The following is a 14,421-nucleotide window of genomic DNA, read 5'->3' as shown; positions in this document are numbered from 1 at the left end:
TCTACATTACATTTCAACTGCCATTTGGATGCCCAGTTTCCCTCCTGCAATTTTTCACAATACACTTGTGTTTTAACAACTTGGAATATTTAGTGTTGTCTGAAAATTTGATCATCACACTTATTGTTTCCATTTCCAGATCATTTATAAGCATGGGACCCAAAACAGATTATTGGATCATGCTACTATTTATTCACTGAGAAAACTGACCATTCAGTCTTACTCTCTGTTATCTCTAGTTTGCAATTCACAATAGGATATTGCCTCCTATCCAATGACTTTTTAATTTCCTAAGGAGTCTTTCATGAGAGATTTTGTCAAATGCCTTCTTAAAATCCAATTACAGCATACCACCAGTTCACCATTATGCACGTTTCTTAATCCCTTCAAAAAATGTACCAATTTGGTTAGGCAAGACTTCCCTTGGGTAAATCCATGTTGGTTCTGTCTCTTTAAACCATGTCTGTCTCTCTCTCTCTCTCTCTCTCTCTCTCTCTCTCTCTCTTTATATGTATATATATATTTATATATATTGTACCTTGCTTTGGGCCTCAGTGTGATAAAGTGAGTATTATGTTTCCAAAATAAGTAAAGAAATAAAGAAATACATCTATGTTCAGCAATTTTATTTTTTAACAAAGTTTGTAATGTTTTTCTCAATATTGATATCAGGCTCACTGATCTAGAATTGCTGGGTTTTTGTTTATTTGTTTGTTTGTTTTTTTAATGTTAGATTCTTATAGAGAAACAGGCCAGTTCAGTAGTAATCTCAAGGAGGTCTGGTGATATATTTGAGAATACCATAGCTGCATTGCCAATGGTTAATATCTATAGGTTTCTCATATCATAGTTTGAAATATAAGAACATGCTATGCAAGTCAACTCTCTCAAGTAGAAAAAGAGAAGCAAAGAGCTAAGGAGAAAATAAGGGGCAAATTAAGGAAGTATGATCTAGAAAGTCCACAAGCTAGGGATTGACTAAATTGGAACTAGCAGGCTACAACTCCCTAGAATGAAAGCAGGTGATTGCTTGCAGCCTGCTAGTGGCCACAGAATGACCATAACTAAGGCAGACTCAGAGGAGTATTAGCCGGGGACAGGCCTGTCCCCACCAAGGAGGCTGAAAAAGGGATTGCTGCAAAGGGCTCAGTGTTAGGGCAAGTTAATGGCTGAGGAGGTGGTGGGGAGAGGGAGGAGGTCAGGGAGCTGGAAGGGGAGACATTATGGCTGAAGGTTGTGCCTGGGTTCTGAATAAAAATACCAGAGAAGAAACCTTGATTAACTGCGTTCAGCAACAAGTGCAAGAAACATGACTTGTAAATGAACCCCTTGCATTTGAATATGATGGAGAAATGTGTCTGGGTCCAGACGGACCCTAACCTGTCAGTTTGCCCAAACCTTTTTACTCTACTCCCAGATATGTCCTGGCCAGAGCTGCTGCAAGAAGCATCAAGAGAAAAAAAAAAGAAATTATTGTGCATGTAAGATTTTTCATTGTTCTTTGGTGCTAAAGAGTGTAGCTCTGCTTCTGTTAGATAAAAATTGCTTGGAGTTAGTCAGCCTTTTTAAAAGCAGTTCAGGGATTTGTTAATTGTTTTCTTTGAGAAAAAAAAAAGAAAGAAGTGGAGTTCACCAGGTACTGAGAGCTAGCAATAATTTGAATGTAGCATTTTGAACTAGCAACATCACCCCCTACATCTGTGTGCTCTCACATAATCCTGGGGCATGACCCTGTCCAGAATCTTGGGTTTTTTTTTTACCTTACCAAAAAGGAAAGGGTAACTAGTGCTCCTCCCTTAGGAAGCTATGTGAAACCAGTATACACAGATGAGCTTATACACTGGAAGAGCTGCATTAGTAGATTCAAGAGTTGTGGCAACAGATCCAGATTTTGCAGAGACAGAAATTTAAGAGATATCAGACCAAATCATAGGCAATTGAAAGTCTGCAGAACGTCTGTCAAAAGAACTAACTGGCTCCCAGCCCCCTGCCTGCAGAAAGCTTCGAGGGAATCAGTGGACACTAATGAGGATTCCTACACCAATTTGACCTTCACTTACTTTTATTTATTTATTTGATTTATATTCTGCTTTTTCAGACACTTGAAAGCAAATTATATTGACAAATCTTAAGGTTATACCTAGTACTTCCAGGAAGGAAATATGAGGATGTACTGGGTAGTAACCGTATTTACAGGAAATGCATTGAAGTGACTTCTGCCTTCATGGAACCAAACCAGGACTTGACCTAAGAGTGATTTCATGAAGAGTTTAAGTGAATGTGCAGAAATTCACACCAGATACTCTCTGCAGAATGGAGCCTCCTACAGTTCAAATAAGGAATAGTTTCAGTTTTTTTCTTTTGCAACCAATTCTGTCAGCTGGAAGAAGGCACAGGATGGAATGAATGAGCCATGTGGCACGTATTTTGTCTGGGATTACATTAAGATGTTAGGGATGATTTGTCATAGGTAGAGTAATTTCTGTGGAGGAATTGGTCAATACCAGTATACATGTAGATTTGTAACTGGGAGAGTGGCAAGGAAAATGTGGAGGTGTTTCAGGATGGCCATGCGTTCCTGTGCTGAACCCCTCACTCAATACCTGTGAAAAGAACCCCTCCCCTCCAGCCAATGCAAGTGGACACAGCTTACTGCTTGAAAAAGGGAATGGGATGGCCATGGTTTGGTGCCTGCGGTACTGGGGTCTTGGGCCTTCACGGCAGGGTATCCTCAGTGGGGAGTCAGCACTTGGAGTATATATCATTTGGGGCAGAGGGATCTTGGATCCCTGGTGAAAGAAGAGCTGGGCCATCCCAAAAACAAAGGTAGGAAGAACTACCACTGTGCCGGATGTAAAGTTGGCTAAAGCATAATAGATCACTTTTGGGAACCAGAGTTTATGGAAAAACTCTACCATACTTTCACCTTCCAACAACTAACCTACATGGAATAGCAGTTACAACCCCAAAACTGCAGCTGTATTTCTTCATCAAGGCTCAGAGAAAGTATGGGGAGCTAAAAAGTGTGATAATCATGAAGGACTTGGCCATGCATGGGACAGATATGAGAGGAGGGTTCAGAGATTATGTGAAAAACCCTAGGGGGGGGAGTTGGTGTTGGGTTGCATTTGGGAATTGTGTATGCACATCTATCACAATGAATCTCAACTGAGCAGAATGCATGGGCCATTTTGGTTGTTACTCCATTACTGTTACATATCATCCAGTAGGCCTGAAGGACCTAAGAAGCAGATGTTTAGGCAACAGCCTCACTAGTTTAGGTAGCTGTTTAGATTATTTCAAAGCTTAATGATAAGACATTTTGATAGGGGGTGCAGGGGAGGGTGGGACCTGGAAATTGAATTATTCATGGAATCTTGTATATTAATCTTCTCTGTATGTTAAACAGCCACTGAAGAACCCAATAAAAACATACTGAATAAGAGCAATATCCTATAAGCAGTGAAATTTTTACAACTGGCAGCTAAGATATACCCTTAGCACTGTGTATTTGAATAACTGCTACTATATCCAGCTAACTTTAGAACAGCCCTACTGCACAACCGGAATTAGCTGTATTGGTTATGTGGCTACCTCTGGCCCACCCCGAATCGCCTCCTGCCCACTCCTGGACTACCCTCAACCTCTGCACCTAAATTCTAAGTCATTATGCAGCTAGAATTTAGCTGCATACAGCTGCAAATATAGCTGGCTAGCCGTTTAGACATATAACTTTTCAGTTATCCATCTAAATTGCTTTTGAATATTGACCTCACAATGTTTGTTTTCTTTTCATGGTGATTAAAGGTTATAAGTATTATTATCTGAGATTATTTGAGAGTCTTTTTTAAAAGGATGATTCTCAATTTTACAAACAGTTAAAGGATAACTTTCAAAGCTATTTGCGTTACTGCATGTGTGTACATAAGTGGACTGCCAAAGATTTATCCTAACATTTTATAAACTGCGTAGCAAGAACAGCACGGTTTATGGAATACCATGTACTTATACTCCAAAGTTCGCTAGCATCTCTGCCATGTCATCCAATCCATCTACAGTTCACCAAGACCTTCTAGCACCTTATCTTGAACTCTCATCATTTCACCAAGACCTCCCACCCAAAATGTTCAGACAATAGACAAGTCCAATGACAACTGTGCTGGTTAATTAGCAGTTGCAAAATTGTGTGAATAAGTTAGGCAATTTATACATTGATGTTTCTTATAAAATAGCAGCTTCCATGCCTTAGAACGCCCTTAGACTGCCCCTTTTGTATGCCAGTAAATAAGAGCATGAAACTAAAAATATGCATGTACTTTAGTTGTTTAGAAAATAGCACGTATGCAAAACAGGCTACTTACCTACTAATTGTCCACAGGTAACCACTTTGAAAATGTACTTTTTAGGGTTGATTCAATAATTTGCTGTAATTATACAATATTAGGTTCCATATTAGGAGCTACCACCCAGGAAAAAGATCTAGGCATCATAGTGGATAATACTTTAAAATTGTCGTCTCAGTGTGCTGCAGCAATCAAAAAAGCAAACAGAATGTTAGGAATTATTAGGAAGGGAATGGTTAATAAAACGGAAAATGTCATAATGCCTCTATATCGCTCCATGGTGAGACCGCACCTGGAATACTGTGTACAATTCTGGTCGCTGCATCTCAAAAAAGATATAGTTGCGATGGAGAAAGTATAGAGAAGGGCAACCAGAATGATAAAGGGGATGGAACAGCTCCCCTATGAGGAAAGGCTAAAGAGGTTAGGGCTGTTCAGCTTGGAGAAGAGACGGCTGAGGGGGGATATGATAGAGGTCTTTAAGATCATGAGAGGTCTTTAACGAGTAGATGTGAATCGGCTATTTACACTTTCGAATAATAGCAGGACTAGGGGGCATTCCATGAAGTTAGCAAGTAGCACATTTAAGACTAATCGGAGAAAATTCTTTTTCACTCAACGCACAATAAAGCTCTGGAATTTGTTGCCAGAGGATGTGGTTAGTGCAGCTGAGTTCAAAAAAGGTTTGGATAAGTTCTTGGAGGAGAGGACCATTGACGGCTATTAATCAAGTTTACTTAGGGAATGGCCACTGCTATTGATTGCATCAGTAGCATGGAATCTTCTTTGTGTTTGGGGTAATTGCCAGGTTCTTGTGGCCTGGTTTGGCCTCTGTTGGAAACAGGATACTGGGCTTGATAGACCCGTGGTCTGACCCAGCATGGCAATTTCTTATGTTCTTATGATACCCTAAGAAATGTCGCCGAGGCTGCCAGTAATGAAAACGGCCGCAGAGATTATCAGCAGCCATTTTCATTACTGGCAGATGGCTGGTTATGAAAACCGCCGCCAAGTTTTCTGGCGTCGGTCTTCATAAGTCGGCGGTCTGCTGAGTTATTTTATTTTATTTTTCTTACTTTAAAAAAGTACAGAAAAGCAGTTTTATTTTTGCTTTTCTGTACTTCTTTTCAATGCGCTTAGAGGTAGATCTTAAAAAAGTACGCGTGCGTACTTTTGTTCACGCAACCGGCACAAACAAAAGTACGACAGATTTTATAAGATACGCATGTAGCCACGTGTATTTTATAAAATCTGGGGTCGGCGCACACAAGGATGTGCAAAATTGGCAGCCTGCGCGCGCCGAGCTGCGCAGCCTGCCTCCGTTCCATCCGAGGCTGCTCTGAAATTGGAGCGGCCTCGGAGGGAACTTTCCTTCCGTGTCCCCCCACCTTCCCCTCCCTTCCCCTATCTAACCCACCCCCAGCCCTACCTAAATCCCCCCCCCCACCTTTGTTGTGCAAGTTACGCCTGCTTGAGGCAGGCGTAACTTGCGTGCGCCGCCTCAGCATCCCCCAGCACGGGCCGCAGTGCTGGGGGACTCGGGACCGCCCTCCCAGCCCGCCCCCGAACCATCGCCATGCCCCCGGACACACCCCCGGCCTGCCAACACGCCCCCTCCCGCCCCTTTTACGAAACCCTGGGACTTATGCGCGTCCCGGGGCTTTGCGCATGCCGGCGGCCTATGCAAAATAGGTGCGCCGGCGCACGAGCACCCTGCACGCGTAAATCTGGCAGGATTTATGCGCACAGGGCTTTTAAAATCTACCCCTTAGCTTTTTAAATCTACCCCTTAGCTTTTAATGCCTGCTCCAGGCAGGCGTTAATATCTGAGCGATAAATGTGCATCTGAGACGCACATTTATCTTTTTGCATTCGGAGTGAATGAGTAATAGGCTCATTCACATGCATTTGATGTGATGAGCGCTCTCTCATTCACTCCATGTCAGATGCGTGTTAAATAGGCACTTATCCCTCTATTGCATTACGGGGTGGATTCGCGCCTATCTAACCTGCGTTTGACAGCGGGTTAAACAGTGCACTCGGCTGAGTGCATTGCATTGCATCGGCCTCATAGAGATGTAGAAACATAGAAATGACAGCAGAAAAAGACCAAACGATCCATCCAGTCTGCCCAGCAAGCTATGGTAGCATGAGCTGCGCCATCAAGGACTCCCCCATATTTAATTTCCCAAACCGTCAAAATCAGGGCTCTTGCTGGTTGCTGTCTGAGTCCAATTCCCATTTACCTCTTGCCGTTGAAGCAGAGAGCAATGTTGGAGTTGCATCACAAGTATACGTTTTATTGGTTAAGGGTAGTAACAGCCACATCAGCAAGTTGCACCCATGCTTATTTGTTTCCCAGACCTTAAAATTCAATGCCCTTGTTGTTTGCTGTCTGAAACTAATTCCCCTTTTCCTCCTACCATTAAAGCAGAAAGCACTGATGGAGTAGCATTAACAGTATGAAGGCTTACTGGTTAAGGGTAGTAAATACCACACCAGCAAGTTACCCTCATGCACATTTCCTCATTTCCATCCTCTAGCCTTCAGGGATCCACAGTGTTTATCCTATCTTAAAGTTAGCCGGATAGGATTATCCAGCCAACTTTAGGACAGCTCTATAGCGTGACCTTAAGTTATGCGGCTAACTCTGGCCTACCTGGAAATACCACCTACCTGCCCCTGGAATGCCCCCGACTTACGTGGCTTTAAATATAGCCGGCTAGCCATTTAGACAGATAAAGTTTCAGTTATCTGTCTAAATGGCTTTTGAAAATCGACCTCGCTGCTAAATGGAAATGTATTTGAAGAATACAGTTTTGAAAAAACAGAGTTTATGTCTAGATTATTTCCATTGTATGCATTCAAGATTTATGTTTGTACGGATTTCAAAGGCTAACATTTTCTGTTTGATTCTGTATTGATCTCTTTATATTCCTGTGATTCTATATTGATCCATTTATATTCCTGTGATAGCACTGTTCTTAGAAGAAGGAGATTACAGATGCCTAATGTCTCTCATATTTGGCATTTATAAGACCAAAAGCATTACCTCCACAGCAGTCACAGTCAGAGAAAAATCACAAAGTCTTTCTCACAGTTTGATCATTTCTGTTTTAACACAAAATACACTTAATCCTTCTACCAGAGTCACTGCTATTTCTTCTCTTAAGCATTTCCTCCAAATAACAGAGCATGTATGTTACTTCACAGTTATATGGGGATTTTGCACAAATACTTATAACCTTCCTAATATTTTGTTGAGTGTTAACCTAGGCATTTAATAAGTGCATTAAGATATTTCTTAGTGCCCAGTAAATGCATTTTTCTACATTTATTTGCCATTACCTACTATTACATAACATATCTACAGCATGAAGTAAGACTTGCCCTTAAGTTTCTAAACCTAAAGTTTGTGTCTATTTAATGCTTCATTGTGCAAAAAATTGCTGAAATTAAAAGAATTCTGTAAGACATGTAGGGTCCCCACTTTACCAGCACTAAATTGTTGAAGACATGCTGAGGTCCATGCAGGGATGTAGGAGAATGTGATGGCTTTATTTTTGGGGGAAGAGGAGGGGGCGGGGTTGAAGAAAAGATTGAGTTGGGGGTCTATGGGTATGGAGGAAGGACTGAGAAGTAATTCCAAGGAGGAGGGGGAAAGAAAGGACCAAATGGGGATCCTTCGGATAGAGGAAGAAGGTGTGAATGAGGGAAATTGCGGTGGAAGTGAAGGGAAGAAATACGTGAATGTGCATTAACAGGAGAGGCAATGAATACAGACCCTGGGGGAGGAATGACTAAGGATTGACTGGGGGAAAGAGAATGGAGCTTGAGGGGATGAGATAGTGAGTGGAGGTCTGTGGAGAGATGAAAGAAGTAAAGGAAAATAGTTGGGAGATGCAGAAGGAGGGAAGAGAATGAGGAGAAAATGGGATCTTAGAAGGAAGAGAGGAGAAAGAAAATTAGAAGGGAGTTTGGTTTGGGGATGGAGAGAGGATAGTGAGGGAAAGGAGAGCAATGATAGTTGATACTTAAAATAAAAAGAGAAGTATGTAGAAAAAAATATTAAAAAAGAAAAAAATATGCAAAGGAGACTATTTACTATATGCTGTGTTAAAACGGGTGCATTAATGCACATGCTACAATCCTGAGAATGTGGGATTTGCAAAGTAAATGTATGCAAAATATGCCAGAGTGCAAAATTGTTAACGCAAAAGGATATTTACAACTCAGATGATATAGTTCTTTTTTTTTGCATTAACAAGCCATCTGTTTTAGCATTTGCACTATTTAACATGAGGCCAATATTCAAACACAACTTAACTGGATAAGTAGGACTTTTGCACTAGAGAAAGGTAAATCGTGAAGTACCCAGGGATCTCTCCTTGGACTAGGTGTTATTTATCTTATTCATTAATAAACTAGAAGAGTGGTTCCCAAAACTTTCATGGGTGACACACAGCCATCCAGGTTTTCAGAATATCCGCAATCAATATGCATGAACTAAATCTGGATGCAATGGAGGCAGTGCATGCAGATCTATTTTATGCATATTCATTTTAGATATTCTGATAATCTGACTGGCTGGGAACAGAACAGGTTTGGGAACCAGTAATTGAGAAAATGGAGCAACATGTAAAGTGATCAGATTTGCAGATGACACTAAATATTCAAAACAGTTAAAACAAGCAGACTCTGAGGAACCACAGAAGGAGCTTGGGGAACTGGGCATCTAAAAGACAGATGGAATTTAATGGAGACTAGTACAAAGTGATACACATAGAGAAAAATCATCCTAACTTTGGATACACAATTCTGGGTTTTGCATTAGGAATAAGCACCCAGGTAAAGGATCTTGGCATCATTGTGGACATTACGTTGAAATCTTCTGCTCAGTGTATGGCAGCAGTCAAAAAAACAAATGGGATCTTAGGAATTATTCAGAAAGGAATGGAAAATAAAATGGAGAGTGTCATAATGCCTCTTTATAGATTTATGGTACAACAGCACCTTGAGTATTCTGTGAAATCCTGATGCCTCATTTGAAGATTAACAGATATAGAAAAGGTACAGAGAAGGGCAACAAAAAATGGTAAAGGAAATAGAACAGTTCCTATACTTAGAAAGATTAAAACAGTTAAGACTCTTTAGCTCGGAGAAGAGAAAATTGAGAGGGGATGTCTTAGCAGTTTATTAAAGCAAGTGTGGAGTGGAACAGGTATTCTAGAATGGGAATGGTTATTTATCATTTCAGTTTGCACTAGCACTAGGGAACCAGACCTGGCGCGACCAGGTGTACATACTGTGCATTTGCCCAGGGTGGCACACCTGGGGAGGTGGGGTTGGCAAGCTGATAGCAACAGGAGAGGTTCTGGGGCTGCTGGCTGAAGCCAGTTTGCCAGCAGCTGAAGAAAATTAGCCACAGGTTCCCTCTAAGCTATGTGCATGAGCACCTATGCAGAACTTTTCCCATGGGCATGCACAGCTTCCGCTCCATATATCCCCAGCAGAGGAAGGTTGGTGGGCCCTGGTGGAGCTCATCCCAGCAAGTCCTGAAAAGGAGAATTGCGGAGCCATGGTGGACATTGTGCCACTACAGCCTGAAGAGAACAAGAGGCTGTGTGCGTGTGTGTGTGTGTGTGTGTGTGTGTGTGTGAGAGAGAGAGAGAGAGAGAGACAGCCTGTTTGCATGTGAGTGAGAACCTGTGTATATGTGTCTGAGAGCTTATGTGTGTGTCTGTGTGAAAGCTTGTTTGTGTGTATGTCTATTTGAAAGCTTGTGTATGTGTATGTATGTGTAAGAGCCTGTATGAATATATGTCGCCTATATGCAAGCCTGAGTGTGTCTGTGTGAGTGCCTGTAAATGTGTCAGTGTGTCAGTCTGAGAGCTGATGTGTGTGTGTGTTTGTTTGAAAGCTTTAGTGTGTGTATGTGTGAGAGCCTATATGTTTGAGTGTGTCTGTGTGAAAACCTCTGTGTTTGTGTCACATATAGGCTCTTACAGGCATGCACACCCACACATATAATATGCCTGTGTGTGTGAGACAGAGAGACTGTGTGTGTGAGAGTATAGGCATGTATATGAAAGGAAATGTGTGAGAGAATGCATATGTTATTGTGTGTGTGGGTGTGTGAGAGACAGAGAGAGAGAAAGAGAGGGAGGATAGTTTTTGCAGCCCTACCTCCCCCAATTCATGACAATCTTGATGACTGGCATTCAAAAGATTTATTTATTTATTTACTTATTTATTTATTTAATACTTTTATATACCGAAATTCGTATGGAACATCACTTCAATTTACATAAAATGCATAAGAGGAGGAAATGAAAAAGGAAGGGAAGAAGAAAAGTTGCATAATAACAAATAACTGTTTCAATTTAATAAATGAGTAAAGGATAGAGGGGGACAGGCTTCTAAGGCAAAAATATCATTTACAACATGCACATTATATTTACATCCACTACTGTGGTACCAACCTGAAAACTCTACAGAAAAGGCACTTGGAAGAGAAGCAGGTAAAATAGATTAGGGGTAATAGAGAGAGCTTGTAGGAGGAATATATACAGGGGAGAGTATATACACTGGAGAGGGGTTGTATGTTGGTACGGTGGGGGGGAGGGGAGGAGGTACGTGAAGTCCTACTTAAAGAACCAGGTCTTTAATTTCTTTTTGAAGTTCTGGGTGCAGGATTCGAGACGAATATCGGGGGGCATGGAAGTCCAGTGATAGGGGCCAGCAATAGTGTGGACTTGAGGTGTGTATATTTGGCGGGGAGGAAGAAAAGGGTGCCGGAGTGAGGGTGAGGTATGGAGAGCAGGAGATTTTTTTCATCCTTACTAGTATTAATAATTGGATGTAATTTGATATTTCTGCTATTTTGAAATATTTATTGTTTTTTTTTAATATTAAAACATTTTTTTAATTATTGGACTTTTTGTTCATGGATGTTTTGAAATATTTTATTAGTCTTTGGGAAATGTTTGATATTCTATTCATTAACTGATTTGAAATAGTGATTCTTTTTAGGAATATGATTTTACTATTATGATGTTTTATATTTCTTGATTTTATTATTTAATGCATTATAAAGAATGGTAATGTTTCTGTTATTCCATTGTTGCTCTGCATATGGAGGCTGCCTTTTTGTGGGTTTCAGTTCAGTTCTCAGCACATTTCTATTTCTATTTTCTGTTTTTTTAATTCTGTATTTGGTCAGCCACTGTCTATGTTCCGCATTTGTGACCAAAATGAGGTATTTTGCTATCATGTATTTCCTATGAAAAAAATCTATAGCAGCCTGGCTTGTTCTGTTTTCCTACTAGGAAGTGTATTGGTGTTCTAGAGTCTGGTATAATATGTTCAGTGATGCCTTTTCATAGAAAGGGTTGTTACTGTTTGAGTGCTGGCAGTTAGGATTGTTTTGGTATGGGAGGTTTACTATATTGTAATGGTAATTCTGTTTATTCATGGCTTTCTGAGAGCCAAGTCCACACCCAACACACATTACAAAAAGTCTAATTCCATAGGACTTCCATGTGTTTTTTTGTAGATTTTTCGGGTTGGTACCACAGCAGTGGATGTAAATATAATATGCATGTTGTAAATGATATTTTTGCCTCAGAAGCTTGTACTTTTGAATGTTTCTTTTTCATGTAAACATTTTTATAAATGTTTAATTTAATTGTATATTTCTGTAGAGGGTGTGGGAGTGTGTGAAGGGGGGTGGCATATGTATAAAGCTATAAGGTTTGCCTAGAGTACATAATACTCTTCCCTTGATCATGGGTTTTGTGGGGGGGTGGGCAGGTGTCAGTTTTTTAAAATACAGATTGCAGGAGGGAGCAGGGCTTTATTTGATGGGCACAGGACAGTAGGGATGTGCAGAGGGACACAATACGTTGCATTTGTGATTCGGATTCGTCGGGGAGCAGATATGTTGCATTCAGCCGTATGGCGCCCTGATGCGTTAATACGGCGATTTCTATTCGTGTCCCAGCTAAAATTAACTACAACCCCCCACCCTCCTGACCCCCCCAAAAAAAAACTTACCAAAACTCCCTGGTGGTCCAGCGGGGAGTTCAGGAGCCATCCCCTGCACTCTCACACCCTCTGTGCCGGTTTCATCATGGCGCCGATAGCCTTTGTCACAGGGGCTACCGGTGCCATTGGTCAGCCCCTGTCACATGGTCATCGGCGCCATCTTTTGCTCCTACCATGTGACAGGGGCTGACCAATGGCACCGGTAGCCCCTGTGACATAGTATGGGCAAAGGCTATTGGCGCCATTTTGAGTACTGGCATCGGACGGCCGGAGTGCAAATAAAAGCAACTGGAAAAAGTAATTTTTTTCACTTAATTCACAGTCAAGCTGTGGAATTTGTTGCCAGAGGATGTGGTCAAAACAACTTGCATAGCTAGGTTTAAAAAAGGTTTGAACAACTTTTTAGAGGGAAAGTCCAGAAACAGTTATTAACCAAGTGATTCCAGGAAATACACCAGTTATCCCAATGAGTGAGCAAGAAGATATCAGATCTACTTTATGGGGACTGGCCATTGTTGGAGACAGGGTACTGGGCTTGATGAACAATTGGTCTGACTTCTTATAAGCTCTAAAACATGTATTCCTTCACTCTCTCCTGCTCTGCTCAGACTTTTACTAGCCTTTAACAGCACACTTTCAGAATGAGATTAGAGTATAATAGCCTTGATAATTTTACCACCAGATGATACATTCATGTAGTGCTAAAATATTGAGTTCAGTACCATGCAACACTTAGAAGCACTATCAGCAGGCTATGTTACACAAGCTTGATACGTGAACCCTCAACATCTAGTTCTTTAAACAACTCTAAACCAGTATTTTATTTTACTTTTTCAGCACCAGGGAAAGATTGGAGTTAAATTCAATGTTGGAACTGATGACATCTCCATTGAAGAGGTCAATGCAATCATTAATGATGGGAAGTACCATGTAGTGCGGTTTACAAGAAGTGGTGGTAATGCCACATTACAAGTGGACAGCCAGCCTATAATAGAACGTTTCCCAGCAGGTAAGAAAGTAATAAAAATATCTGAAATAACAAAGTAATTAAGGTTGATTTTTCTTATTTTCACAAAACTTCAGCATTTTTGAGAACCTTCAGGTTGCATTGTTGATTGGGAAGTCAGAATCGAAAATGCAAGTCTGACAACATTATTCTTGATGTTTAGAAGCAGTTTCAAGATGAACAAAAAAAACTCTTTTTCTTGAAAAGAATAATTAATGCATGAGTAAAACTGAAAATAAAATACACAGATACAAAAAGGCATGGAATGTTTAAGATCTTTTTTTTATGGAATCTCAAGCATTTAAGAAAACATGAACGGCTTTGACAAAAGCAGCAAAATAAGAAATATATTGACCAGTGTAGAAATCTTTACACACTATTTAGCAAATGAGATATTTCCATCAGTTGTATGACATTGTATAGAACCTTATATGACATGAATTATTATACTCTAGAGACATTAATGTCCCTGCAATATTAATCTTTATAAGCAAATAATGTACAGAACATTCATTTACAGTTATGTGCTAGGTGTACACACATACTCTGTGTTCAGGTGTAATATGGGTCATTAATTTTAGTCATTTTTAAAGGCAATCTGAAATTTTATGTGGCTCATGTTTCCTGTTTATATGAATGGTTTTGGTAGTTGGTAGCAATTTTTGTGTTTGGTGTTATCAGCTAAATGTAATCATCAATCCATATGTAAGATAGAGCCAGACTTATTGGTATAATAGATTTGCTTAGAAATATGGAATAATTCTTAAAACAAAAATTGAGAAGCCTATTTAAGTGGTGCATTTGCATTGAGAAAGAAAAAGTTGAAAAAATACATTTCCCTTTCCTTTCTGCAAGTATAAATGTGTTTGATCCACGTAACTTGCCCACATATGCTCACTTGCAAATGCAGACACTAGAATGATGAATAGATTTTGTTGAAGGACATCCAAATTCATAAAAATATGTGACTAGATTTCTAGAACAAATATAGAATTCTTATTTTTTTTAATTTAAAAAATATATTAC

The 14,421-nt window shown here is 40.2% G+C and overlaps 1 protein-coding gene across 4 annotated transcripts in view; it reads left to right on the top strand.

The window, feature by feature from the left end:
- NRXN1 (neurexin 1) overlaps nucleotides 1–14,421 on the top strand; it is a 2,509,029-nt gene that overhangs the window by 2,067,724 nt on the left and 426,884 nt on the right. For all 4 annotated transcript variants that reach the window (XM_029593411.1, XM_029593405.1, XM_029593413.1 and 1 more), the window contains one exon: nucleotides 13,227–13,398. In XM_029593411.1, coding sequence (XP_029449271.1) covers nucleotides 13,227–13,398 — 172 coding nt within the window. The remainder of the gene's footprint in view (nucleotides 1–13,226; nucleotides 13,399–14,421) is intronic.

The sequence above is a fragment of the Rhinatrema bivittatum genome, chromosome 3 (genome assembly GCF_901001135.1).
Source record: "Rhinatrema bivittatum chromosome 3, aRhiBiv1.1, whole genome shotgun sequence".
In the NCBI taxonomy this organism is placed as follows: Eukaryota; Metazoa; Chordata; class Amphibia; order Gymnophiona; family Rhinatrematidae; genus Rhinatrema; species Rhinatrema bivittatum.
Note: the sequence above shows the minus strand (reverse complement) of the source record. Positions and strands in the feature narration are given on the sequence as shown.